Here is a 27,997-nt window from a genome sequence, read left to right on the forward strand (position 1 = left end):
TGGCCAAGGGTTTTGGAACTGGATCTCTCTTCAGACTGATCAAGTGCATTAACTTTTCGGCTGGCCGAAGAACTATCTAGCTTGAATTTTATTTGTTTTTGTTTTTATTTTTAGATCGTATCATACCTAATTTTAAATAATTTGAAAATACATAATTATGCACTGTTATTAATATAGATATTTATATGCTTTAAATGGACACATGAATCAGGCTCTTGGTTTTTAAAATGTACTCGTATATAAATAATAGTTACATTCCAAATTGTTGTTTTTCGTTACATTGTCGAATATGAAACTTGAACTTCTTTTCCATTTCCAGCGTGTTTTCTTGAGGTAGTTTGCTTAGTTTCGTTATTATGTATATAAAAGTTGGTTTCTCTGAAGCACATTTATATAAAGCACACACATTTACAATAACCGTAACATTTAGGTATAAATTGTTTGTATTAAATATATATTTAATATGTTAATTACACAATATTAAACACTGAGGAACTGTCGTGCTTATTTCAATGCTGCTTCGCCTTGAATTCTGTTTGCTTTACTCTGTACTTTTGACACAAAGCTGAACCTAAATCCTAAGCAACTCTGACTTAAATATGATATATGCATATAGTACATACATATTTTTGTATTTTTGCTTGCGCTTGTACTTTGTGTGTGTGTGTGTGGGTGTGTGTGGATGTGCCCGTCGCGTTTAGTTAAATTTCTAAATTGTAATTTTGAATTCTTATCACTTATGCAATGAGGTTAAGCTCCCAATACATGAATTTGAAAACCCTAAAACTGATGGCCAATTTTGTGTTTTTGATTTTTAACTTATGTGCGCTCAATTTGTTTTTGTTTTCTTTTACACTTGTTTAAGCCTACTTAGATTAACAACTACAATTTGTTATGTCCACGTGTTCATCGCTGTGATACGAGTGATACGAGTACCTAAGTTCTAAGTTTTTAACTTGAATCACTTGTAATTTGTATTTTCGTTCTCATTCTCGATCTGTTTCTGTTTCCCTCAGTTAGAATGTCGTTTTCCCCTCCGAAAGTTAATTCTTTTGATATCAATTGAACACAACACGTTAAGCAACAAATAGCAGTAAGAAAGGCTACAAATATATAATGAAAACTAGAACCCAAAAGAGGATGAACCCGTGTCCCACTAAAATCCGCACAACAAAGAAAATTTGAATACAATATCACAAAATTAGCATCGAAGCAGAGCAAAAATATTCATTTCGATAATGCAAATTAGAATAAAACTCAAAAGTGTATTACGTTTTTGTTTTTTGTTTCTTATATTTTTATGAAAATAATTTTGTAGTAGCCCGCAAGTGAAAAGGATATAACTGAAGCCTTGAAAGTGTTTTCATGTGTGCCTACAAATTAATAAATTATGATTTATATTGAAGGTATTTTATATGCAAATCGTATGGGTAATATAAAAACTTAAAACTATTTCATTCTCAGTTATAGAGTTCAAGCATGAATCAAACCTAAATTTAACATCAAGAAATAAAAGCATAAAAAGAAAATTAAAATTATATCACCACGCATGTATATATATAGGTATATATAGTATATAGTTAAATTAATCGAGTTTCGCAAAACATTCTCATTCTCGCAAAACAATCAATCTTCCTTTAACAAAATGGAAAACTTAAGAACAACCTAAGACCATTATATATATTTATATTGTATGTGGGTCAAAACAATTAGGATTATCGATAAATGTTATATGTGGGTATATATGCATATACGATCAATATAAAAGCTCTCTTCTCCACATTGAGTTAAATGTAAAAACCTAAGACTAAAACATTGAACCAAATTATACAGAATTAATATATATGTATATAGAGTTGAAAACTTAAACAGATAAATCGCAGTTGTATATAACTTATTTATGTATAATTTTTAGCATTCCAGATATTGTAATTGTAATTCCAATAAAATCAAACGTATTTAAACCCTACCCTTCCTTATTCGTTAAGCAGGTAAAACTGGTAGCGAAGTCCTACGAAAATTTACGTGCTTTCTCATCTAACATTTCGTTCCTTAACAATCTTAAAAGCTAAACAAAATGTTGTATTTTTGTAATTTTTCATTTTCAATTTTAGTTTTTTGTTTTGTTTTGTGGTTGCCTCTTTCTTTACGTTTTTTGTTTTGTTTCTTTTCATTTCGATTTGTTAATGTTGCATTTTCAAAAGGAATATTTTCTTTTTCTTTTGTTTACGTTTTGTTAATGTTTTTTTTGTGGTGGTCAAAAAAAGTAGCTCCTTCTATTTCCTGCCATACAAAACATACTAAGCCCAGGCTCATTAAATCACAGTTATATATCTCGGTTATCCATATTATATCACTCAAGCAGAACATTGTAACAGAACGTTGTATTTTGAGGAGGGTTCACGGTTCCATCGGGTTCACCCGACGATCTTTGTATCGCTGCATCTATGATAGATTTCTACGACAGAAATAAATCATTGCCGGCCGCCGACTAATTACATTCCAAATCTAATCCCTCACTAGAATCGGCTTCAGCTGCTGATTTCTGGGGCATCTCTATAGGTCTAAGCTCGTTAAGACTAATCTTGATGGGCGGTTCGTTGGCTTTGCAGTTTCTGTTTTTGGTCTACGATGATTTGCGCAGCTCCTCGAGTCCTCCGTTCGGCATGCCGCCACGCATATTCTCCAGCACTTTGTTCACGAAATCCGTTGAACCGCCCGCAATGCGAATTCCAGCTGTATAAATAATATAATAGAAATATTATAAAAGATAAATGATATAATTAAAATAATACTTACACGAGGCGGTGGCGTAAATGCGTGCAATTTGTTGATCCACCTCCTCCGTGGACTCGCCCAAAGTCTTGGTTCGATGCTTCAGGGCCAAGGCCTGCTTGAGCTCTGCAATGCCATTCATTAGGCGCTCTGTAAAGCGAAAAAGAAAAATTAATATCAAGTCTAACTTGATATGAGTATATTTTTACTCACTGTGTTCAATTTCAAGGCCATACAGCTTGATTTTGTTAGCCTCATGCTGGGCCTTCTTCTTCAGGCGACAGGCGCGAGAGGCCAGCTTGTTCTTCTCCTTGCGCGACTTCGGACGAACGTTGAAGGGTAGCTCGGAAACCGGGGTCATGTCATTGATGGTGCGGCTAAGCTTATCCAGCTCCTTGCCAATGTTATGCAGCTTCCGGGCATTGGGGGTCAGATCGTTGCCATCACCCTTGCGGGCTTTTCCGCTGTGCTGTTAATTTAAAAAGAATTGGTTAGTGTCTGCTTAATATTTCGTACAAATATTCAGTACCTTGTACACCTTAATGCCTCTGACGGAACAGGTGGGACTAAAGACGGGGTCTGTCACCTCGTTGAGCACATGCGGATCCTCCAGCTTCGATTGGAAGACCAGCCTCTTGCCTTTGGGTCCTTTGGCCTGGACATTATACTGCCAGAAGAACCGCTCTTTGCCCTTGCTACTAGATAACTGATTCGGCGTCGAAGTGCGCGTGTCGTCTTCATCCCCAGATAGACCGTTGTCGCTACTAAAGTCATCATAGTTGTCACTGTTCTCGCTGGAATTGTCATCGTCATCGTCCTGCGAGAAGTCGATGCCATCCGGCGACAGAACACTGCCCGTGCTCAGAGAGGAGAAGCTCTCGGCTTCGGCCAGCGAGCCAGTGGAGAGTAAATGCTGTCGCGGCTCCCGACGCATCCAGATGTGTTCCAAACCCAAGTGAGTGGGCGCCGAGGAGCTCAAACGACTCAACTGCGTGCTTTCCACAGCACTTTGGTAGCCAAAGGACTTTCGTACGGCCGATCCAGGGGTCTGATTACTGGCTGCTGTGCTATTTCCAGAGGCGGAACTGCCGAAACCGCTGCTTCCACCTGGACTAAGGGCAGCAGATTGACTGAGAATTGATCGTTCCGGCGGCGAGGACATTGCAAATCCTTTCTTGATCAGCTCCTGCATGTTGCGTGACTTCACCATCTGGTACTGGGGACGATTGGCATGCGGCGGTGGCGGTGGGGTCAATGGCGACTGGGAGGCCTGGCTGCCAGGCGAGAAGCTAGCGGAGAGCTGCTGCTGCTGCTGTGGCTTCTGGGGTGTGCTGTGATAGATCTCATACGGACTAGTGGAGGAACTGTTCGACTGTTGCTGCTGCTGGGTGAGCGTGAGCAGCGTTTGCAACTGGGGCAGGCTGCCGACTTGCAGCTGCTGCTGATTCTGCTGCTGCTGCTGTTGCTGCTGAAGCAGTTCCATGGGTGGCGCCACCAACGAATCCTGGCCCGAGGCCTGCGGCGAAAGCAGGAAATTGACACTTTGAGAAACAGTGGTCTGCGGCAAGAAATCCTCAATGTTTCCAATGACATCAAGGAAGTCGCCACCATTTAGATCGGACAGATCGGCCGCTTGGATCTCGGCCTTGTCGTTGGGAAAGATATAGTCATCGTCCAGGCTGAATGGCTCGTGTTTGGTATGGATAATGGCACTGCTGATATCACTCCACATGGCATTCGAGTTGGGCGTCATCTCGTAGAACTCATTCTGGCTGACGGCCTCCTGGAGGAGCGTATGCTCGCTGACATTGAGACTGAGGCTATGGCCCATGTCGGGCGTAAAGTAGCCGCCAGCGAGACCACCACTTCCCGGTCCGCCAACACCATTGCTACTGGCTGCACCGCTGGTGTTGCCATTGTAGAGTCCGGTGTTCAATGGTGAAGCCGCGCTGAGGCTTACATCCTGCAGCAGAGTGGGCGATAGGGAGGCTGCGTCCAGAGCGTCCAGACCAAAATCTGAGAGCTCTCCCAGTGCCAAGTGCGAGTGCTGCAACTGGTCCTGCTGCTGCTGTTGCTGCTGCTGTTGCTGTTGCTGCTGCTGCTGTTGCTGCTGCTGCTGCTGTTGCTGTTGCTGCTGTTGATGATGGTGCTGCTGGTGGGTCATGCTGGGCAATGTGTGGATAGGACTGGGATGATGGCGCGAAGTCTGCAGATCCGGCTGCTGATACGGATGATGATGGCTCTGGTTGTGGTTGCTGCTGCGCGGTATGGTTATGGCCGTTGTACTTAGCATTACATTACAGGTGTTTGTGGTGCTCGTGGAGCAGTTGCTGCTGCTGCTGCTGCCGCTTAAACTGCTGCTGTTATTATTGTTAGTGTTAGTGTTGCTATTGTTGTTGTTACTGTTGCTGCTAATGCTATAGCCCGTGTTGATGGTCAACGTGGGCAGGGCCGCACCCACAACGCTGGAGCCTAGCGAATACAGATCGTACTTGAGTGCGTTGCTGCTGCTGTTGGAGCCTGTGTCAAAGAATTCTGATGACATGGGATACAGCTGATTCTCTGTCATTGTATTTCTCGCGGGCAAATCCCGCTCTGCTCTAGGATAGTAGCTCCTGCTCCTCCTCCTGCTCTCCTACTACAGCTTCCAGATAAGGGGCACCAAGGCCCGGCGCTTAGTTCACTTGCGGTATCTGCAATAATAACAAGAAAGATCGAATCAGACTCTAGTTGTGGTGTAAAACGAGACAGCGGCTAATTAAATGAATATATTATGGCTTTTATTTTGCCCAGACAACCTTGGCGGCAGCCAGCATTCGCATTCTCATGCACAGGAAAAATTAAAAGGAGTCTTAGCTAATGGTAACCAGCTTTTAGAAGGTTATTTATGAATGTAAGGCATTACATTGAATTTTAATTGGTTCTATAAAACTCATAATATTTCAATTATTTAAAAAGGCATAGTAAATAATACTTTCTTTCTGTGTAACCATTCCAAAACCCATTGGTTGACTGGTAACTTGTTTTCCAGTGCCCATCGATCGAGACATTTCAGCCCAATTCCGATGAACTTATAGATACTATCTACCAAGTACATTGCAGCTGTTATCTAGGCGGAACTAAAGCCAAACCCAACACAAGATTATAATTGATGGGCTCACGTGTTCGGGCGAACACGTGATCGCTTAGATTATGGGTAAATATCTACATAAATTATGACGGGGGGAATGGAAAAAGGTTTTACCCCGTAGAGCTAATAAAATAAATTAAATAATCATGATAAGATTAGGTCGTTTTCCCTCGCCATTTTTACTTTCCCTTTGCTATCTGCCTTGTAATCCCTTTGGCTTATAAACTAATATCAAAACAACCTGATTGGCACTAAAAACTTATGAGATAAAGCTACCCAATCTCTTGATGACTCTGAAAAATGTGCAAATCCAAGAGCCAGCCACAACCACAGCCAACTCAAAATTATTCAACGTTTGTTATTGTTATGGTTATCGCCTATTTTTTAAGCAGAAAAACAACAGCGATAGACCCGGTCCCGTCGAAAGACCGCTCTTTTCCCTCACTTTTTACTGATTTGGTGATCAACAAATTTTTTTGGAAGCAAAAAAAAAAGAGCAGAGAAATCATCAACAACTTTGTTTTGCACATCAAAACAACCAATGAAAGAACTAGCAAAAAAAAAAGAATAACAAAAATCAAAACAATAATAGAGCAAAAGAGGAGGAAACAAGAATTGCCAACAATTTTTGGCAAAATTAGTAAGCCATTTTCGGGTTTGATCGTTTTTCTGGGTTCGATTCGAGCCGATTCTTTTGGTTTATACTCGTTTCCGATCAGGTGAAAGGCCTGAGGCGGATCAGGAGGTGGCCGCCTGCCTGCTATTGTTGTTTTTCATTTGGCGGCCCGATAATAAATATTAATTAGTTTGTTTACAAAAGAAAATACAACATTCTCGTTTTCCATTTAATGTTCATAAATCAGGAATGAAAAGTGCATCTAGTATAAGGGATTTGGCACAATTTGCGCGGCGCATTTTGGAAAAATTTCAGGAAACGGCCTTGACGAGGTACATTTCAATTAAAGGTGAGCCGGAAGAAGTCTCCAGGGAATAAAGAATAAATTAATTAATTTGATGAATACTTAACAAGGGACTTAGTTAATTCAACCCACAATGAACTCTATCCTGATCTGGCTTATCTTCCGCCCATTACAACCGATAAGTCACCACGAATTCCGCTTGATAAGGGCCACTTTAAATTGCTTCCGATCTGAACTTTGTAATGCCCCTAACCAAGACGTCAAGGTCACACCTTATATAGAGGGAGTTTCGTAGAGGGGGCCACTCGATACACAACACAAGCCAAAGCAACACCAACTCAAAAGCAAACTCAAACCCAGACGAAATTCTACTTTGCTAAGTGATATGCTTGTTTCTCTGGTTTCTTTACATTATTGCTATTTCCTCTTGAAATTGTTTAATATTCGTCAAAGGTAGCTGAACGCGTTGAAGGCCAAACAATAAAAAAAAACAAAGCGAGAACCGAGCCAAACCGAACCAAACACCAAAACATAGGAACCGAAACCCGAATGGGGCGCTTATATAGTATACTTATAAATGCTATATACTTCAAACATAGAAATAGACGCGAAGGGGCGAACGAAAAGGAATTTATTACAGATTTGCTGCCGAATAAAAAACCAGAAGATAGAAGAAGAATCCCCAAGTGGAAACGTACGAAAAAGTGAAGAAGACGAGCAAACAATAAAAGCCAAACAAGCATTTCTATATAATACTATTCAAAAGTTCCCCACGCACACAGACGCATCGAGCTAATGAACGCGAAATGTTTGAAGGGGAGAAGCGCTGCTGGTGAAAACGGGGCAGCCGACGAACATCTGATCCAAGGCATTATGATATCAAGCCAGGGAGGAGCGAGTAAATATAAGTAAATCTACCCGCAAAGTATCTACATTTCAAGTTAAATAAGATAAACTTTTCAAGTGAAATTGTGGATTACGAAAAATGAGGAAGAAGGTTGGAAATCTGGTTTCGAATATTATTGGTTCTAATATGATCTAATTAAGAAAACTTATTATTATATTAGTAAAATCCTAATAGATAAAAAAGATATTTTTTTTAATTACAGTCAAAAATATTCCTATAAATTCCCCTGATATATAAACCCTCTTCTAAAGGGTATCTCCCTTTTATTTCATATATGTATGTATTTAATGTAATAGTTCACGTCACTCAATTCCTCCTGTATCTTTGCCAGCAACAAGCTAAGTAAACTAATAAAATCCGAGGGATGAGCACGTGAAGTGCTTTGGATTCGGTGGGTTAAACTCCCGAAGGGGTCAAAGTACACAGCTCAAGTTCCAGGCGTGACAATAATGCACTTTTCGTGACTAATTTTTAATAACGAAAGGGAAATGGAAGTCGGAATATAAAAATATATTGTAGAAATCGCCATCAAATTTCATCGACACATGTTTAGAGGGAGAATGATTAATTTCAACACACGATGAAATAATGCAATAATAATAACAATTATCGAGGAAAGTTAGCTGGAAAATTGGAAGAAAAAAAAACAGTTAGCGTGGCTTGCTATCAACAAATTAAATGGCTGAAAGCCGGAGAGCGGCGAGAGAACGCAAGTGGGAGAGCACGAATTTTAAGCGAGCCCAAGGTCAAAACTGTTTATTTTTTATATTTTGTTTTGAATGTATAATTTATCGCAGAATTGCCTTTGTTTTCCACTCACCCACACACACACAGCACTCTGTACAGCAGAGTTGTAAACAAAACGCGACGCTTGTAAAAATAAAAAAATAAATATAAATAAATAAAGCTTTGCGAGAGCGTGGGTGCTTTTACTTCGCTCTCCCAAGCTCTCTTTTTCCAACATATGTTTTCCGTCTATTTGCTTTTGTCGCCATCTTCGTAGACTTTAGTTATTTATATAGGGCCTGTACGTGTGAATGTGTGATATATACGATGAAGCTTTTGGTGGTAGCTTTGCTTGACTGACGAGTTTTGACTGTTGTTATTGTTTTTATTGCTGGGGTTTTCGTTGCCCGCTTACAATAACAAAATGTCTGCTCTCGGAAGCTTTTTACATTTCGCCAGAATTTATACTAGATACTTTTTGTGCAAGTGTGTGATTTCATGTGCTTGTTGATTGCTTTATGTATGTATGTACATATGTATGTAGGTGTAGAGCGTTCTTAGGGCATATTTGCACGATTGGCAACACACGATTCCATTTAAGACAGATGAGGAAATGGAAATTCTGATGAAGGATACCACACTTATAGGAATGACTCGGGTTCGTACAGAAATTACTCATACGACACGTTCAAACCAAATTTTGTCAACGGTGCGTATGAGTAATACATAATTGGGGCCATCTTAAAGCCTTTAAGGAACTCAAATTAACGCTAATATATTTCACATTATGATTATGATTATTTTAGTATATCCCAGATCAACGACTAAACACTATATTGGATTTTGGTTTATTCAATCTCGTAATAAAGCTGGAATCTTGGTCTGGGGTTAACAGACTTTCCCAGAATCTCGGATTGGAAATAACCACATCAGCGATCTCAACACCTTGCCCACATTATAGATTCCATAAACAGAATATGTCAAATCTGTCAGAGCGGGACACGTTTGCCTTATCAATATTTTGTCGTATGGAGAATGAGAATTAAGTTCAAAGCGGAGACTAGCTCAAAACAAAATTGAAACGAAAACAAAAGCTATAGGCAAAAAGCTGAAAGCAAAAAGGAGGAAAAAACTCAGCGAGCGAGCGCAACTTCCGTTCCGCATTATCAATGGGTCAGTAGCAGTGGTCAATGCCTGGTGATGATAGTACGTGGCTGCTTATATAGGTGCTCTATAATTTCAATCCTCCCGCTGACCCCTATGCCCTCTTTCTTTCCATTCACTTTACGGTTTGTTTTCGTCAACATTCGTCATCGGGCGTCACATGTTCCGACTGCATGCAGTTTTTCCTATTCCCCACGCGTGCTCTTTGTTCCTGTCTCTTTCGAAGCGATTGGACCTCTCTGTCTGGCAGGAGACTATGGCCATTTCTTTGTTTAGCAATTTATGCAAGTCACTTTTACCTTTGTCTCTGCCCATGTCTTCGCCTTTGCTTTGTGCCCCACTCTTAGCTCTAATTTTAGGTACACGCAATTTTTGCATGCACCCACACATAGGCCAAAAAACACACTTAAATAAAATATATCATTAAAATTCAACAAAAAAAAATCTCTAAAAAACATAGCTTTGTAGTAGCTCTTTCAAGAGAGCAGTTCATACATATTATCTTGATATAAATACATACTTTAAATAGTTTATGGAACTGTCAATTTCATAAGCATACATACATATGTACTTCTATTTCGACTTGTAACTGCACTTTATTTTTCTCTGTGCACACACATAATAAAAACGACACCAACCCACCCACACACAGATAAACAAATTTATGTTGAGGTAGCCACAGAGCCAAGTGCAAGTTCCTTCGACTTATTTTTAGTGCCCCCGTTTTAGTGGGGGGCGCAATAAATAAAATAGCCGCATACATAAATGTGAGGGTAGCACGAACCCAGCGGTGGCGGGTGGCAATGTGCAGGGTATTGGTAATTCTACGCGATTCTAGAGCTTATTTTTTTCGTATTCATATGCCGGAATGTTTAGCATAGCATAGCGAATGTCTGGCAATTGATGATATAACACGCTCTGTCGCATTCGATTTTTGTTTTGCTTTTTTGTTTTATACTTTATACTTCTTATACAAACAGCTGACGTAAATTGTAAATTGTTGTATTGATTGGAAGAGGAGAAACGCGGGCAAGGCGCCGATTGGGGAACTTAGGGAAGTGAATATAAATACATATACACGTTGGAGGTGAGGAGATCTAGGTTGGTATATGCCCATACATATATAGGATAGATTTGATTAAGTGTTTAGCTGAACACTTTGAGAATCGCATAGAAAGACTCTGCACAAGCGTGTAAAATCTAAAACAATTACAACATTTCTTTAATGGTAAATCAAATAAAATAATGGTCAGTGATAATGGCTTTGAAAACTCCGAGGTATCTACAGTGATGATTGTTTTAGCACAATGTTTTCTGTGGTTAAGGCCAAAGACTTGATGAACTGCAAAGAAAGTATCAAAATTACCTCTACGCTTGAACCCCTGCGAAGCAAACCAATCAAGCACAGTATAACATGTTCGCCTCCCCACCGATTCGCTAATAGATAAATAATTAAAATCAATTTATATCGATTTAGCAGCACACAAAGAAATTAGCACAAGTCGTCTGAATACTTAAGCAAACAGAAGATGATACTGCTGGCCAGGGGAGTCTCACTTTTGCTGAATAGAAATCGTGACTGTAGAAATGTATTTGAGTCTGCGACGAGTGTGGCTTTTAAAAGTGCTTCGTCTGTAGACTAGACAAATAGAGATGCATGCACTTCAAAGGGTTGAGGAAACAGCTCCCGCCGCCGAAGACGCGACTTGGGGAGGAGGCAGGAACACGTGAGCCGACGTTAGAGCCGTTCTCGCGCCTTCTTATCGAGCGGCGGAGACCCTCCGGAGGCCGGAGGCGTCTGGTCCGTCAGCTGCTGCTGTCCCGCTATTGGCTTCGCTTCTTATCAGCCAACAGCCGCGTGCCGGCAGCGACGACGGCGACGACAATGGGGCTTTGGCGCTGATAAGGGGTGCGCTCAATGGGTCAGGCACTTGCAAATTTTTAGAGCTGTCCCCCAACTGGATGGAGAACTTATCTTATCGTGCGCAGCCGGGCGAGAAGAGATAAACCAACACTGAATGTCCACACACAAAAGATGGCAAAAGCAGAAAAATGAAACCGAATTTCGGTTCTGGAAGTGTTACGCCCCTCACAAAGTATTATTGTGTTCACTATCGAGCGAGCAAAACGAGAAGAGACTGTCTCTCCTAGAAAAACTGACCCGACAAAAAGGGATTTCAGTTGACTGCCAGCCGCCTGTTTGTTTATAAATCCAAAGTAAATACAAAAAAATATTTTATGAGTCAGCGGCACTTAAAAAATCAAGAGACAGTCGTCCCACAACAGCAGCAACAATTTATATAAATATGTATATATTTTTTGTGTTTCAATATTTCTGCTAAAGAAATTTCAAAGAAAAGCAAACAAGTTTGCTTAATGGCCGCATCCGCAGAACAGCCTCTGGAAAGATCACAAAAATCTCCTCCCTGGCGGCAACAAAGAAAGTTGAAGGCCAGCAAAAGCAAATGACCGTATATAGACTATATAGCCAGCAATTTGAACAAATTATAATATGTAAAAAATCTGTTTCAAACAAATTGATTTTGAAAATAAACAAATCAATAAAATCATGGCTCGGGAAACAAGATTATGATGCAATATTCTCAGTCGGATAGATCATCGACAATAGTTGTTGGCACTATTCCCATTTTTTTCGATAACTTGTGAATGAATTAAGACATTTGTAATGTGTAAATAATATAATTAATACAGACAATATGACTATATAACCAGTTATGATAACAACGTGTTAGCAAAGTCAACTTTATGATTATAGTATTATGAGAGGCGATTGAAAAATTGTTGTATATTTGAATGATGAAATAATTTTAGATTTAAGACAGGAAAAGATTTCTGGGAAAACTGATGAATATTTTGTGTCATTTAGTTGATTAAATTCTCGGGGAAAGTCGGTTCAAGGTGTCTAGATTTATTTTCTTTTTTATTGACATTAATCAAATGCTTTTAATACATTCCAGTATCAGCAGTCTAATCACACCATGCTCAACACTGCCCTAATTAATATTTTTATATTTTCTGGGGTTTTTCTGGTGAATTTTTATTAAAGACCTGCGCCTGCTTTACTGCTCTTATCGTGCGCTCCAACTGTTGAGTCACTGCGGCTTTTAGCCATCGCCCATTTAAAGATGGCCTAAACCGAAACTTTTAACATCAAAAATAAACTGAGGCTGTGCCAGCAGCTGGGCTGGGCTCGTTGCGTATACGTAATGTTGTGGCGCCTAGAAAGGCAAACGAGGCGTATGTACGATTATGCTTGACTTAAAACTGGCTCCTAAGCTAAGACGAGGGGTAAGTGGATTGGATTGGCCCGGGTCTGTGTTTCTCTATTGGTATTTGCCCAACATATGGCTGTTTTTAGGCTTTGTGCTCTTTTGTCGCTACTCACGTGTCGGTTGCCTTTGCATTTGTTTTATTTTTTTGTATTTCTTGTGCGAAGTCAACACTTTTCAACCTTGAATTTTCGCACTGACACTGAACTCAAACCGCGCGAACAAAATTCAAATTGAAATCAATTTCAATTTAATTTTTTGTTGCCATACACAGTCAATTTTTGTTGATTTTCTTTTGTTTCATTCTAGCGTTTGTGTACGTTTGCCTTTGATTATTTGCACAAATGGTGAAAAAATAGGGAGCGAACCGCACATGTACTCAACAAAAAATTAAACCATCTTTTTCTGGAATTATATTTAATTCACAAGAACTGCTGGGCTCTTGAGGTCTGGTGAGAATGAAAAGCAACAGACTGACTCGGTGGATTCCCAAATAATTCTGTTGACGCGACAGGAAATGCTTAACTTGAGCCGCGGCTTAATAGCCGCCTATACAGTGTGCTCGATACATAAATAAAACTCGGAATGTTTATAGGTTTATGTGCTAGCCTTTGCTCTTTTTTTGGCTCTTATTTTGTTTGGTTTGGTTTAGGTTTGGTTTAGTTTTTTCTGTTGGGTCTCATTCGGTTTCACATTTCAAAAGGGCAGCCTAGATTTGAATTTTTTGTTAGTTTTCGGTTTCGGTTTCTGTTTGGGGGAAATCTTGTGCTTGTGGAGCCCGTTTTCTGGCTTGACTTAATGTTTTAATTGGTCTGTGGGATCATAAATTACAAATATGTCGGCTTAGGGAGCTGGAGATGTAGTAAGGGCTACTTACAATTTGTAATGCCTGCATATGAAAGTTGTGAACTATAAAGATTTATGTCGTTTCTTCACAGAATCACACAAATCAGTTGAACAAAAAGAAAGATTTGATTTCAGATAGGTACCTTTAAAAGCTATCCTTTATTTCCTCTTGAAAATAGATGTATTCTTTTAATGATCTTATTAAATTATTCTAAGAATCAGTGAAATTTGATTTTTTTTTTTTTAATACATTTTTAGTTAAGAGATTTGCTTCCTCATCGCTCATTCTTTGTATTTTTTTCTGGCACATTCAACTTTTTATATATTATTTTGTTGGAGATTTTCCTCAAGTTATTACTCGCATGAAAATAAGGAATCTTTTTGATAGCCCCATAATTCTTAATGTTTGGTTAAAGCTTTTCCATTCTGTATTTCTTTTCTGGATATTTTTTGGGTCGTTCGGTTAATCTTTAAACATCTTTAAACATTTTTAATACTTTTGTACGCACCTTTTCAGATTATTTTTAATTGTGTATAAAGAACCCAGGGATGCTCTGTGTGGGGTCTGGGGAATTGTTGTAAAAGCGTTTTGTATTACTTCCTTGAAGGTTTTAAATTAAATGCACAGAATGCTTAAACACACATTTTCCTTGCGCGGTGTTTACGAATTAATTGATATTGTTATTTTGTTGAAGTTTCCCCTCTTGCTTTTCCTTTTTGCGCCTCCTTTCGTTGTTATTAATTATTATGCATGAGAGGGCCGTGTTTATATGTAAATTTCATTGTTATTTTATGTGTGGTCGAGTGTGTTTTTTAAACTGGGTCACACATGTGGCGATTAAGACGGAAATTTATTTATAATGAAGCCACAGCACATATAACATACATATCATCCGAAGCACACCAAACTAAACACACACTTTGTATGGATTTTGATAAGCGCGCACAAGTTAAATCTTATCAGCGGCGACAATGTCGATTTGATTTATTTTGTATTATTCCGAACAAAAACTGCGGTTGGCACTCAATATTTTTTCGTGGAACTCGTTTGTTAATTAATGGCAAAAATTTACAACAAATTCTTATTCTCTCTATGCCTTTTTATCTGTTCATTCGCGTTTTTTTTTCTGTTTTGTTTGTTGTCAATTTTGCGGTTTATTTCCGAAGTGACCGAGCAGCTGAGCGCCAAGCAAACAACTGATCGATGCAGGAGAGCTTTTGGGGCTTTCGGCTGTTGCCGTTCCTCTCTATCTCTCAGTCTCTCTCTCTCTCTCTGCGTTGTTGTGGAGAGTGGGGTTCTAATAAGAATCTATATACGCACACACACTGCGATTTATATATGCGTATATTTATATTTTTATATATTATTCTGTAGATAAATTCCAACGCAGCGTTTATGTTTGCGCTGCTTTATTTATTTAAGCAAATTATTTTTCGGTTGCCTCGGAAACTAGTTCAATAAATGCGGCAACTGGTTATGACAAACTAACTATTAATGTGATTTTCGGTATTATTTCAATTTGCACACGCTTCTGTTTGCTTTGTACACTTTAATTGTTTTCGTTCTCCTCTTTTTATTTTGATTATCACACCGTGTATGTGTGTGTTCTTGAGTTTGTGTGTGCTCTCACCAACACACTGGAATTCTGGTTGGAGTTCTTGGCTGTTCTTGTTGGCGTGTTTGCTCGTCAAACGTTCTTGACCGATTGATAAAAAGTATACAAAGCTCGGCGACAAAGCCGAAAACCAGAAAACCAGAGCGCCAAAAGCTCCCCAATTGCTTTTGTTTTGATTGTACAGCTGTCCACAGAGCTAGAGAGAGAGAAAGAGAGAGACGGAACCGCGTGTGCGCATGCCCCAAACACACTCACACCCACACACAAGCACTGTTGCTTCTTTCACTTCCACTTTTCCAAAAGCAAGAGAGAGAATGAAGCACAAAGCTCTAGTACAGTCTGTTTCGGTGTTGTTGTCTTGGTTTTTATTCTTCTGCTCTTTGCATTTGATTATTAAATAAATTCATTTACAAAGCTTTCTTTCTCTCTTTCTACCACACTAGCCGTTTTGACGTAATTTTTGTTGTTTACTTCGGCTTGTTTTCCTCTTTCTTGCTCATTCGCCATTCGCTATTGTTGTTGTTTTTGTTGTGGCTTTCGCTTGGTGTTTTTTTATGCAAATTTTTGTTATGAAATTTGTCTGGCGCTTGATTTTGATTTGATTTTATTTTTCGCCAGTGTATAAATAAACTTGTTTACATCAATTGCAAAAAATACAAATATACTATAAAGGGCCTTATTCTTACGAATTGTAGAATTAAAGAAGAAGAATTGCACAAAGAAATAAAAGGGAAACGCGCGCGATATTTTTTTATTTACTCTTTGCTGACGTTGCACTTTCCCTCCCCTCCCCCCTCCGATTTTGATTAGTTTGTTTATAACAACAACAATCAGGAGGAGCCGAGCGCACAAACAATCCAATATTTATCAATTCAACTTTTGAATCGCGTATCAGTTTGATTTCAGTATAATATATCTTTTGCTATTCCCACATTCCCCGAATCGATTCGTTCTCGGATGGATATATTCGGCTGATGCAACATTGCATTTATCGGGTGCAATCCAATCCCTTGAAGAGTTGGAGCTTAGTATGCAAAAAATATAGTGAAATACTGGGAAATAGGGCGTTATTTAGCTTAATCTGATAATTCCAATATTTATCTTTAAAGCTTTTGAGAATTTCTAGAATAATGTAATGATATAAAACATTTTATAATTATTTTGGTATCAACACAATACAAAGAAGGATTTGCATTCGGAGACAAAATGTGTTTACAAAATAAATCAATTAAATGCTCAAATAAGTATCCATAAATTTACCTCATAGCCAATTTTAAATATTAGAAAGGTTTTCCCTTAAAAATCTTAATTGAACACATATATTCTGCACTTTAAAACCATAACATTAATCTAAGATAAGAGCTGTAATCAAAGAAATATTTCATTTACTTCACATTATGTACGCATTTATTTAAGGCCACTATGAAGAAACCAGTCTAAACTCATTCAGTCAATTGGATTACCACCAAAGTATTGCCTCACATGTATTTGTATATAACATTCAAGGACTCGAACAAATCATCATTCTCAAGATCTCATAAAACCTGCCCCAAAAACGAAGGCTGCAATTGAGAGCACTCAATTGAGATTGCCGGGCAACAGGAAGGGCCTGCCAATTCGGAGTCCTGCTGGTGCTGTTCAATGGAATTAAGTCTTACCGACACGTAATGGACAGGACAGACGTCGGACACCCTACATACATAATACTCTTAGGAGGGGAAAATAACCGACTGACGCACGGAGTTCTTTGTTGTTTTGCTATTTGCGCTGCTGCTGTGGCAGCAAATCACGACCATGTCCTTGAATGCGAAATTGCGCCACGAATGGCATAAAGAGGGACGCCAAGGATACATAGGGAGCAACAAGGACAACAGCCAGATCCCACACGCAACACCCACGGACAGCAAAACACTATGCTGTACATTTATACAACAGCAGTCAAAATAAAATCACGAAAAATGCACATATCATGTATCTCATGTATCTATTTTTAGAAGCAAAAAGCAAGGATTTTTGTTAGTAAGCAATACTACTAAAGGTCCCCATTTATTTTTTTATATTTTATAAATTTATTAAAAGCGAAGAAGCTTCTATAATTTTTACCAGATTTAACAAATTACAATCCTTAACCATTTATCTTTAGATAGAACTACTATGCTTATATGATTGTTTTATTATTCTGACCACAACTGTGTGTCTTCCTGGGGGAAAGCGTGTTAAATTATTTTCAAGGACGTGGGCGCCGGTATTTGAAGTATTTACAAAATATATTCCCGATGCCCGACACCGCCTACATAACAGACCCGGGTTTAGATACATATGTATATAGATGCGTATGTACTAAGGGAATGCGTGGGAGCTCCGACTCGAGTTTCATTGTATCGAAACCACCACCCTTCCTCCTATAGGCTTTCACTTTCGTTTTCCCTTCACAGAAGTTCAAGGCAGTCCAAAGCTTGGAAGACCTTGAATAAATGTTGTCGTGTTTTTCCTTTTTTTGTGGGCGTTGTCCTCGCGCAGCCATCGCTTTTCGGTGGGCGTTTCCCCCAAGACATTTTCATTATGCAGAGGCGCGAATTTTTCGTTTGCCTTGCGTTTTCCTAATTCAGTGCTCACCCTTTTGGCGATGTGATAAGGCATAAATATTCCCTAATTAATTAATTTCGGCTGAAGGGTTTCTAGTTTAGCAGCCATCTGGCAACGCCTTAAGCGAGAGCTTTGGGTTTAAGCCTTGTAAGCTTCCTGGCCAACATTTATTTTCCACCCTCATCCCCTCAGTTTGATGTTGCTCTTGTTATGAATGAGCAGAAGCACAACAAAATGCCAACCGCAGACTGTCAAGGACAGTCCAAAACGGGTGTAAAAGAGAGGATTTCCGAGCCACCAGGGTCCCCGACCATAAAGTACCCGGCACTCGGTTTGAAAAAAGCTTTGGAAGTTCGATTTTATTACTCAAGATGCCCACAGAAATTGTAATGGATTTTAAATTAATTAAACCAAAATGTAAATAAAATTGTCAGGTCATAATTTAGTAAAACTATAAAACAATTGTTATGGCGCGCCAAAATTCTGGATATACGAGTTTTTTTTAACTATATTTACAGATTTTAATGATGCATTAGGATAAATATTCAGGCAGAGACCAAACTGACAATCGTTTGCTTAAGGATTAATCCTTCTTAACTTGATTTCTGCGTCGTAATTTTCCAGCGTGGCGCTTTCGCCTCCCTGAAAAACCACCCTCTGGTGGTAAAGGGGGGCCCAACCGGCAAATGTGTACACAAAGCTTGTTAGTGTATATACTGATGCAGCAGTCCTTCCAGGTCTCCATCCCTGCCCAAGGCCCACATGTCTCCATCAGAGACGTTGTTGTGACGCGTATCGATTTGTTTATGTTTATCAAATCGAAAATGGCACAAGGGGCGCCAGACGAGGCACCTCGTTTCAAGGGGGAGGAACTGGTGACTGGGTCTGAGAAGTGGACTGAATAACAATGCCAAATTTCTTCACTCTCTTTTGGCACCAATCACGTATGCGTATATCTGTTTTTATTTTCCTTTTCCTTTTGGGCCATGTAGGTGAAAGCAACCCCAAAATTTTCCAATTCCAATTTCCTAGAATTTCCCATCCAAGAGAATGCCTAAGGGGGTGGTGAGCCAAATTAATAATTCCCACTAATTTGATGGACTGTTCAAACAAAAGTATAGCCTTTCATACTATTCCAGGAAGCCTTTGATAAAGCTGGAATTTAAATTACTTTTCGTAGCAGTCGCAGAAAGATAAGGGGCAAATATATAATAATAACACCATTCAAATATAAACATAAATAAAAATAAGATAAAAATGTTATAGTATAAAATAAAGTCAAAATAAGAAAGACTTTAACTTTTAACATTTATTGCTTTATAAACTTTTGAAAAGAAAATGTAGACAAATATAAAATATTTAATAAATTTATATTATTAATTGTATTTACCATGAAATCGTTCCAGTTTATTAAACGTGATTTCACCCGACTATCTAGTTCTTTTATGAGCCATATCCCTCAACACAGTACGCTTAAATAAAACGATTGCTCACATGCACTCTGCATGTGATAGAAAAAGCATTTAGCAATTTGCTAGCTTGTATAAACAATTTTTTGTTCCTCATTTTCTTTCTGCCCCTTTTTTTTTGCTGATTTGCAAGCTTCACGTTCATTGGCCCCGAAGCCAACAACAAAATGCGAAAAGAACTGATAAAATATAATAGCGAAAAAAGATATATGTACACCAAAATAATATCCACAACGCTTTTAGCCACTAAGCATTTATTTTTGTGGTATAGCAAAGAGACCAGACCATTGACTCGCTTTTCCTAAAGACCAACTCAAGTCAAGTTCAGGGCCGATTGGCGGCTCTTTACTTATTTCATTCTTTGTGGGTTTCTTTTTTTTTTTTGGCAGAACGTGGTTAGGCCTTGTCATTATCTAATACTGTTCGTCATCGCGATGAAAAATAAAAATAAAACTTGGACAAAGCTTATGGCTAAATATAATTTATCAGTGAAATTGAAATGTTGTGCATTCGAGGAATTTATTTAATTTACAAGAGTTTTCTGACTGAATTAATAAATAACATTTTACAAAACTCACCTCTCGCTGATTACTTTTGTAATTTTCCAAGATGTAATTTATTCAATGCCAACCTGCAAATGGAAATAAGGAAAACGAATTTACATAAATATCAAAGCGAAATATAATTAGCAAGTTGTAGGTGAAAAGTATATAGTGAAAAATGCCTTATGGAACCCATAAAAATTTAGTTTTGGTGTAAGAATAATTTTATATAGTGCGGTTTATTGATTGTAGGCGACGTCGGCAATGTGTCTATATATATTTTCGCATATATATATAGATGCAAGCTATATGTTTGACAATGCGGAAGTTGTTGAAATTATAACAAATCCAAAGCGAAACAAAGAGAACTGCAGACAGGCAGATATAAAATTGTTGCACTCTCTGTCTCCCGACTGTATTTGCAGTTTAGCAACAAGGCAGCGAGACATGGATCGGGTCTGTATATATAGGCAGATGTATATGTTGTATATTGTATATATTGCCGGCTGCTATCTGCCTGGTGCAATTAATGGATAGCACTTTGACTACTGACAAGGTTACAGGCGGCAGATACGGACAGAGATTTACTCCCCTTACTCACAGAGAAAGAAAAGCAAGGAAAGGATTAATTTCAACAATTTAAGTAAAATATATAGAAGTAATTAACACATTTCGTAGTTAAAATTTTTGGCAAAAATGTTCTGGAGTAAATACTAAAAGGTTAATAGCTTAAATTATTTTTTATATGTGTATTCAAAAGTTCTAATTTCAATTAGTCCTTTTAAAATACTAGAGAGTATAAAGGGTATAGTATATAAACTTGAGAAAGATCCTTTCTGAACAATCTACCTATTTTTTCTTGTGTACTTACTAGTGATATACAAACGGCACTCTTATAAAAACACGGCTCTAAATGCGATTAACGAAAACAAACGATGCGTTAACAACTCGCCGAAAAGTTAGAGGCAAAGGCTTCGATTTAAAATATTTGCTTGAATAACACGATCCTAGGGATTAGGCAATAACAAAAAACGAAAAACGCGACCGAGGGAACCTAACAAACCGGAAAACGCGACGCGGAGGACGAACAACGACGAGGAGCACACAACCGACCTGTCCGGATTGCACTCGATAACTGTGTCAGCCTCTAGCGGCGGAATGCCTCGGGAGTCGAGCCAGAAGCCAGGAGATGTGGCTGTGGAGGTTGGCTGCTCTCACTGAGTCTCGCCTCAGGTTGCTTTCGAAGCGGCGAACCCTCCACCGACCGAATTGCGGGAGAGTAGAGAAATATCCTGCCACAAGACGCAAAGATAACCACCGTGCCGGGGGGTGGAAAGACGCCAAAAAGTAACCCCGAACCGCGCTGGATATATCGCCAAATCCACGCTCTCCTTCGCATTCTTCTTTTTTTCCTAGACGATTTAACTTTTTGTTTGGCCAGCAAACGACGCGGGGTGGAAAAGCGCCGGCGGCAGCAAGGAGTTGTATTCCATGAATGAGTGAGTGAGTTTCCCCCCGCACCGATGAATTATAGATGCCGGAAAACGGCGAAAATGCAACCAAAAAAAATCGAAGAAAAGAGCGAAAAAAAGTACAGTAAAACTTGCAATTTTTATGAGCTCTCTGTGGGTGTTGATGAAGTTGGGTGCCAAAAAAAAAAAGCCTCTAAAGTAATTGTTTTCAAGGAAAAGGATTCATTGGGAAATCCATTAAGGAGAGTTCATACAAATTATACTAGCTTTTGGAGTTCCTAGTTGGTCAAAGGTGAATTATAGAGGCATATTAAAGGATACTGTCTTGACTTGAAGTAAATTACAATCTTAAATTGTATATTTTCAACTATCATTTTACACAAAGGACGAAAAGAATTTTATATTCATTTAATTTAAAAAACATTTTGTTAATATTCGTTTTTTTATAACTTGAGAAAGCCCAGTTAAATGTCAAAACCTAATTACTTAACCCATGGTACAGTTGGAACTTCTTAAAAAGTCACTTTCCATTCAATTTTCTTCGCTTTGGTCCCTGGCCACCTCTTGGCATTTCCCCCTTTTTTGCATTTTCCACGCTCCTTAACGCTCAATTATATACATCGATTGAAATTGTTTTCGGAAACATAAGTTCAAATGGAAATTGAAAATCTGGCGACAAGCGGCGAGGCAGGCGATTAAAAAACAGTTTATAAATCATAGATGTCAGGGGCAGAGCGAGCTCCTTGTATCCTTCTCCCCTGGGTCTTTGAATGGTTATGGTCCCAGAATCTGCATATGGATGGCAGAAAATTACATACTTAACTGTGGGTTGCCGCATGCAGTTCTTTAGAATGGGTTGCAACCCTCCTTGAAGATCCATTCGGCTGCGTTTCGATTCGATTGCTTATGCCGTATGGAAAACTCATTTCAATTATTATTAAAATTTTCTTATTTACATTTCTATTGAAGAGGAAGGAAAACTCCCGAAAGGGGGAAGCGCACCTAAGGTACTAACAAAACAAACCGGAAGAATGAAAAGAATCGGAACTGTTTTTATAGCCAACGTGAAAAATTGGGAAAACATAAGAGTAGCACATAAAACTTGGCCAAGGGGTAGTTAAGTCGCTACCATATCATTGTCCTGCCTTCGCCCGAGTTATTGTTATTGTCTGTCCCGAATCCTAGGCGATCTCCTTTAGCTGTCTTCGCTCCCCCTTTGAGGCACTAAAGTTAATGTCCTTTGATCCATATGCGTGTGCTTTTGTTCAAAAGCAAACTGGAAATTGAAATTTGGCATTCGAGCAGCATTCATGGAACTCCTGCAAACTACAATAATAACAAGAGTCTCTGGATGCTTTTCATGCTTATCTAGGGCAGCGGGTTGTCTCCGGCTTCAGTTCCTCCTCGGTTGTTCTCCTCCATTGTCTGCCTTACAAAGTTCTGTAAGCAGTTCGGTAAGTAGAACAATCTAATAGGAACAATGCCCCTTGATTTATGGTTCAAGGCTGGAGCCTAAGGATCAGATTGAGGAGATCTTGCCACTGGTTTTAATACGTAAGTGTTGGGAGAGGATTCCCTCACGCGAACACCATCTGAGGTCAGCTTCCAGGGTTCTTCTTATCTTGTTATAGTTTTAATTTTTTTTTTAAGTATAATTTATGGATTAATAATAAATGTAACTAGACTCTTTTTTAAACAATATTTAGTATTTTTTAAAGTAGAATTTAATTCAACACATACAAAAATACAAATTCAATACGACCTATAAATTTTTTAAAGAGGTTAAGATCATTATAACATAAATGCAATCAGATTCTTTTTGAAAAAACCTTTTTTGTCTTGACTCTATTAGTATCCCAGTTAATCTCGGTTGGTTTTTTTGTTATCCCTTTGACTACCACTTGAACTCAGCTTAAACTCTCATTAATAACCATCCAACCTTGCCATATATGATCACTTTAAGGCTGAGTCATCTCAACACCACTTCATGATCTCACACTCTGAACTCTGAAATGTCATAACAAGAACCTAATTATCAGAATGAAAAATGATCCAAGGAAACTGAATTTTCCTTCCAGACTGTCGAGAAGGAAACTTTTTGAAATTTTGATGAATTAACCTTAATTTCCTGTGTCAGTGGCCGGCGGCGATTTGAACCCAACACTTTCTTTTTTTTGCCTTGGGCGAAGGGAGGAACGAGTTCTTTTTAAAAAGTCCTTTGTTGAAGGATTTGCACGTGTGCACAAATTAGCAAAAACTGGTTACAAGGCATTCGCCTTCTGTTTTCCGATCGAAGAAAGCAGGGAAACTAGTTTTTCCAGCGGGGCGCTTTTACCTAGCATTGTTCTAAGAGGATATGGAGGAATGAAGGAAAAACCAGATGGGCAGGGAAAAATTATGAAAATTCTATTGTTTTCCTCGGGTTATTTGTAGACCTAGCGGGGTGTATTAGGGGTCTTCCTCTCGCCGTCCCCTTTCTACCAGCTGGAAGTCGGTGAGGTAATAATTAAGGAATTAATATGAAATCGAAGGGAAGAAATCGTACGCCTAGAGAACGCTGATTGGAAGATCTTCCCCTGGAAATCCAGTTTCAGCTTGAGTTCCTCCACTCAGAAGCTTCCCTAGCAACAACCCCAGTCTATGACTCATTAGAAATTCCGAAATCCAAGCACGTGAAGCTAAGAAAATTCCTCCGAATCAAGCCAAATGAATCCCGAATTCACTCCCCATTCAACAGGGCGGCCTTGAACAAAGGAAATTTGAATAACTTTGCCCTCAGTGCTTTCAGCATGTAAAGGAATTAAAAAACGCTTTACAAAAAAACTCGAGGCCCATTGCCAGGAGTTTACACTGTAAAAATGGAAAAATTACTAGGAGTTTTAGTCAAATTTTAAAAAGGATTACAATCTTCTCTATATATTTACATACATATATTGTATATATTGGTAAAATAAATAATTTACTATTTTATTGGTTGTATAATTAATTTTTTTTTTTTTTTTTTTAAGAATCAGTGATCTTTAAGATATAAATTTAAATTTCCATGTAAAGTAGAGTTTTCCTCAGTGCTGGAGACGAAAACCATCCCCTGGCATCCCAAGTGTGGACCGAAGGGGAGGATCAATCTCAGAATTGTAAGGGGTGCCGGAAAGCAGGCACTCAGCAGGAGATGCGTGTAAATTTCTAAGCCATTACAATGTCATGTCACTAGGTCCTTGGAAGCACCCTAAACGGGAAAAAGCACAAGGAAATGCACATGGAAGTGCCAAGGACAAGGGTTGAGCTTATTTGGGGGATGTTTTTGGACCAGCCAAGGTTCTTGGGGTGTCTTTTACCTTGAGCTTCTGCTCGTCCTTTTTTTGGGGGTCATGTCGAAAATCGCTGAGTGTCGATCTGTGTATTTAATTTGGCTCCATTTGTTGGGAAAGAATGGAATATTTGATTGGAAAGAGAAAAATATTAATAATGTCTACGGAATTGAAATAAATAATTTTGAATACAAGTTTGCAAAGCAGTGAAGAAAGGAGCTTCTTTATAAGCATCACCAAACGAATCTACCTACCCATCACATTTTTCAGTAATGAACCGATTTTTAATGATTCACTAAAAAACTGCAAGGATACAGCTGCGGCAAAAAAAATAGCACCATGACATATATTTTTCTTTATTGATTATTTGTTTTATAACTATTCATATATTTAACTTGTTTAAGGCTTTTATTTTTACTTTAGGCTCTAATTTATCGAAATACACTGCAAGTGTCGTCGATAATAACATGAAATTGAAATATTTACATTAAGAATGTGAACGTTGAACATTTTAGGCGGCAACAAAAATAGCACTATTTCAAAAATAACTTAAGAAAACGAAAAAAAACGAAAAAAAAACCGGGAAGTTCTGGAATATTTGTATTCATTTGTATTCCTTATCGATATAGTGTATTAATATTTCGTTGTAAAAGCTTTGGCAGCAATGACAGCAGCACAACGTCTCGGCGTAGAATTGACCAAATTTTGGCACCTTTCCCGTGGAATACTGCTCCATGATTCTTGAATGGTGGCCCAGAGCTCATGATTAATCCTTGGTTTTGCATTGGAAACATATTTTTTTACATCAGACCAAAGATTCTCTATCGGGTTTAAGTCTGGAGACTGAGCAGGCCAATCCATTAGGTGAAGGGATCTGTCTTGAAACCACTTAGGAGCGTTCTTGCTGGTATGTTTAGGGTCGTTATCCTGTTGGAAGACCCACAATAACGGCATTTCGTATTCTGCATAAGACAGCATCACTGTTAGCAAAATATCGCAATAGACATGTTGATCCATAATACCTTTTATCCAATGTATTGGACCCACTCCGTAATAAGAAAAGCATGCCCAAACCATGATACTCGTTCCACCGTGTTTTATGGTCTTGCAGGTGAAACTTGGGCGGTATTCCGAATTGGGGGGTCGCCGTACATAGGATCGAGATCCTCTTCCTCCAAATAGCACGATTTTGCTTTCATCCGACCATTGGATGTTTGGGCATGCTTTTCTTATTACGGAGTGGGTCCAATACATTGGATAAAAGGTATTATGGATCAACATGTCTATTGCGATATTTTGCTAACAGTGATGCTGTCTTATGCAGAATACGAAATGCCGTTATTGTGGGTCTTCCAACAGGATAACGACCCTAAACATACCAGCAAGAACGCTCCTAAGTGGTTTCAAGACAGATCCCTTCACCTAATGGATTGGCCTGCTCAGTCTCCAGACTTAAACCCGATAGAGAATCTTTGGTCTGATGTAAAAAAATATGTTTCCAATGCAAAACCAAGGATTAATCATGAGCTCTGGGCCACCATTCAAGAATCATGGAGCAGTATTCCACGGGAAAGGTGCCAAAATTTGGTCAATTCTACGCCGAGACGTTGTGCTGCTGTCATTGCTGCCAAAGCTTTTACAACGAAATATTAATACACTATATCGATAAGGAATACAAATGAATACAAATATTCCAGAACTTCCCGTTTTTTTTTTTCGTTTTTTTTTCGTTTTCTTAAGTTATTTTTGAAATAGTGCTATTTTTGTTGCCGCCTAAAATGTTCAACGCTCACATTCTTAATGTAAATATTTCATTTTCATGTTATTATCGACGACACTTGCAGTGTATTTCGATAAATTAGAACCTAAAGTAAAAATAAAAGCCTTAAACAAGTTAAATATATGAATATTTTTAAAACAAATAATCAATAAAGAAAAATATATGTCTCGGTGCTATTTTTTTTGCCGCAACTGTACACAAGGATTTTTAATGATCCAACAAAAACTGCAAGGATAAACTAACTTAGTTTCCAAGTTAGCTTTCTGCGCTTTCCACTTTACAATTTCTAATTGATTTTTAATTCATATCGATTTATGTTTCGCTAAAATATGACATTCTTTGATATTTTAGCACATCATTAGTAAATAAAGCTTACTTTTTGCACCGTGTAGTAAATTGACTAAATTTGCATTTGTAAACAATAAATTGAATTAAATTAATTTAAATCTTGGGCACTGCTCATCGTTTGAGTAGGAAAACAATCTAAGAAATGGCAATTTGCAAAGTGAAATACAAAGAAGAAATACGAATATGGGGGAGAAAGAGGGAGCAAATAGCAGTGTCATGAATGAATACCGTGTGCGGAAGTGTGTATGTGTGTCAGCCAGAAAGAGATGGGGCGAGAGTGAGCGAGTGCTGATTGCAGTATTTGCATGCCACAGAGATAGACATGAAAGAAGGGGAAATAATGAGGGGGAAGAGAGAGAGATCGAAATCGAGACGAGCGACAGGCGCGTGCATGCGCCAAATGGCTGATTTCTACACGTTTTTGCAGCTGGAAAACTTTTCGCGCCAATTTTGCGCCAAAGAAATTGCAGTGCTGCTGCAACAGCAGCAGCAACAACAAAATCACAACAATCAGCAGCAGCAGCTAACAAACAAACAGGTTTTCCATCGGCTGACCGACAATTGCGGTTGAAGGCGAAGGGCAGCAGCTGGAAAACCACCGAAATCCCCAAGCCAAATCCAGCAACAACACGTTTCTTTGGCTTTGTTTTTGTGGCTAAGAGTATTTTATGCTAATTAGCTACACGCACACTAGCACTATTTCCCCGCCCCCTCACGATGCTCATACACGCACACTCTGACAAATTGTTACGCTTTGTTCGCTGTAACGAAAACAGCAACAAAGCAAAGCAAAATCACCATTTCCATACACATACTAACACACACATGCTCAACTGCTTACAAAGCAAAAATGTTAGAATGGATTAATCTATCAGATAACGGCACTCACCCGATTAAATTATACACTCAAAGGGCGCAACAAGCATTCAACAAAATAATTACAATGAGATTTTTATAAATTGAGCAGTTTTAAAGGAGTTTTTAACGTTTTTTAGGGAGCTACTAGCACAGGTCGCAGGTGTAGATGAAGAGTATTTTTTGACTATTCGCTTTTGCTCCGCTATTCTACACACAGGGTTGCAAGGCATGGCAGGGCTGAAGTAGCGAGTACGAGTTAT

General features: G+C 38.7%; 1 protein-coding gene across 3 annotated transcripts; it reads right to left on the minus strand.

Annotated features, from left to right (window-relative positions):
- Positions 1-122: 122 nt before the first annotated feature.
- Positions 123-27,917, minus strand: REPTOR (repressed by TOR). Of its 3 annotated transcripts, XM_017164766.2 has the most exons (6): positions 27,769-27,917; positions 20,008-20,060; positions 3,305-5,468; positions 2,989-3,244; positions 2,800-2,925; positions 123-2,736 (listed from the first exon to the last, which is right to left on the minus strand). In XM_017164766.2, exons 3-6 carry the CDS (start codon positions 5,342-5,344, stop codon positions 2,627-2,629), a joined length of 2,532 nt encoding a protein of 843 aa, XP_017020255.1. In that variant the 5' UTR covers positions 5,345-5,468; positions 20,008-20,060; positions 27,769-27,917; the 3' UTR covers positions 123-2,626. The 3 variants fall into 3 exon arrangements, with proteins under 3 accessions (XP_017020255.1, XP_017020256.1, XP_070143623.1); XM_017164767.3 differs by lacking the exons at positions 20,008-20,060; positions 27,769-27,917 and adding an exon at positions 14,268-15,463; XM_070287522.1 differs by lacking the exons at positions 20,008-20,060; positions 27,769-27,917 and adding an exon at positions 13,029-13,107.
- Positions 27,918-27,997: the final 80 nt, after the last annotated feature.

This window comes from Drosophila kikkawai, chromosome 3R, assembly GCF_030179895.1.
Source record: "Drosophila kikkawai strain 14028-0561.14 chromosome 3R, DkikHiC1v2, whole genome shotgun sequence".
NCBI lineage: Eukaryota > Metazoa > Arthropoda > Insecta > Diptera > Drosophilidae > Drosophila > Drosophila kikkawai.

Excerpts from the sequence above, each read along its gene's own strand:
- REPTOR (XM_017164766.2), bottom strand. The coding sequence starts at position 5,344 with ATGACAGAGAATCAGCTGTATCCCATGTCATCAGAATTCTTTGACACA. Across the intron at positions 2,926-2,988 it reads TGGCCTTGAAATTGAACACA|AGCGCCTAATGAATGGCATT; the intron begins GTGAGTAAAAAT and ends TTCGCTTTACAG. Across the intron at positions 2,737-2,799 it reads CATTTACGCCACCGCCTCGT|CTGGAATTCGCATTGCGGGC; the intron begins GTAAGTATTATT and ends TTATTTATACAG.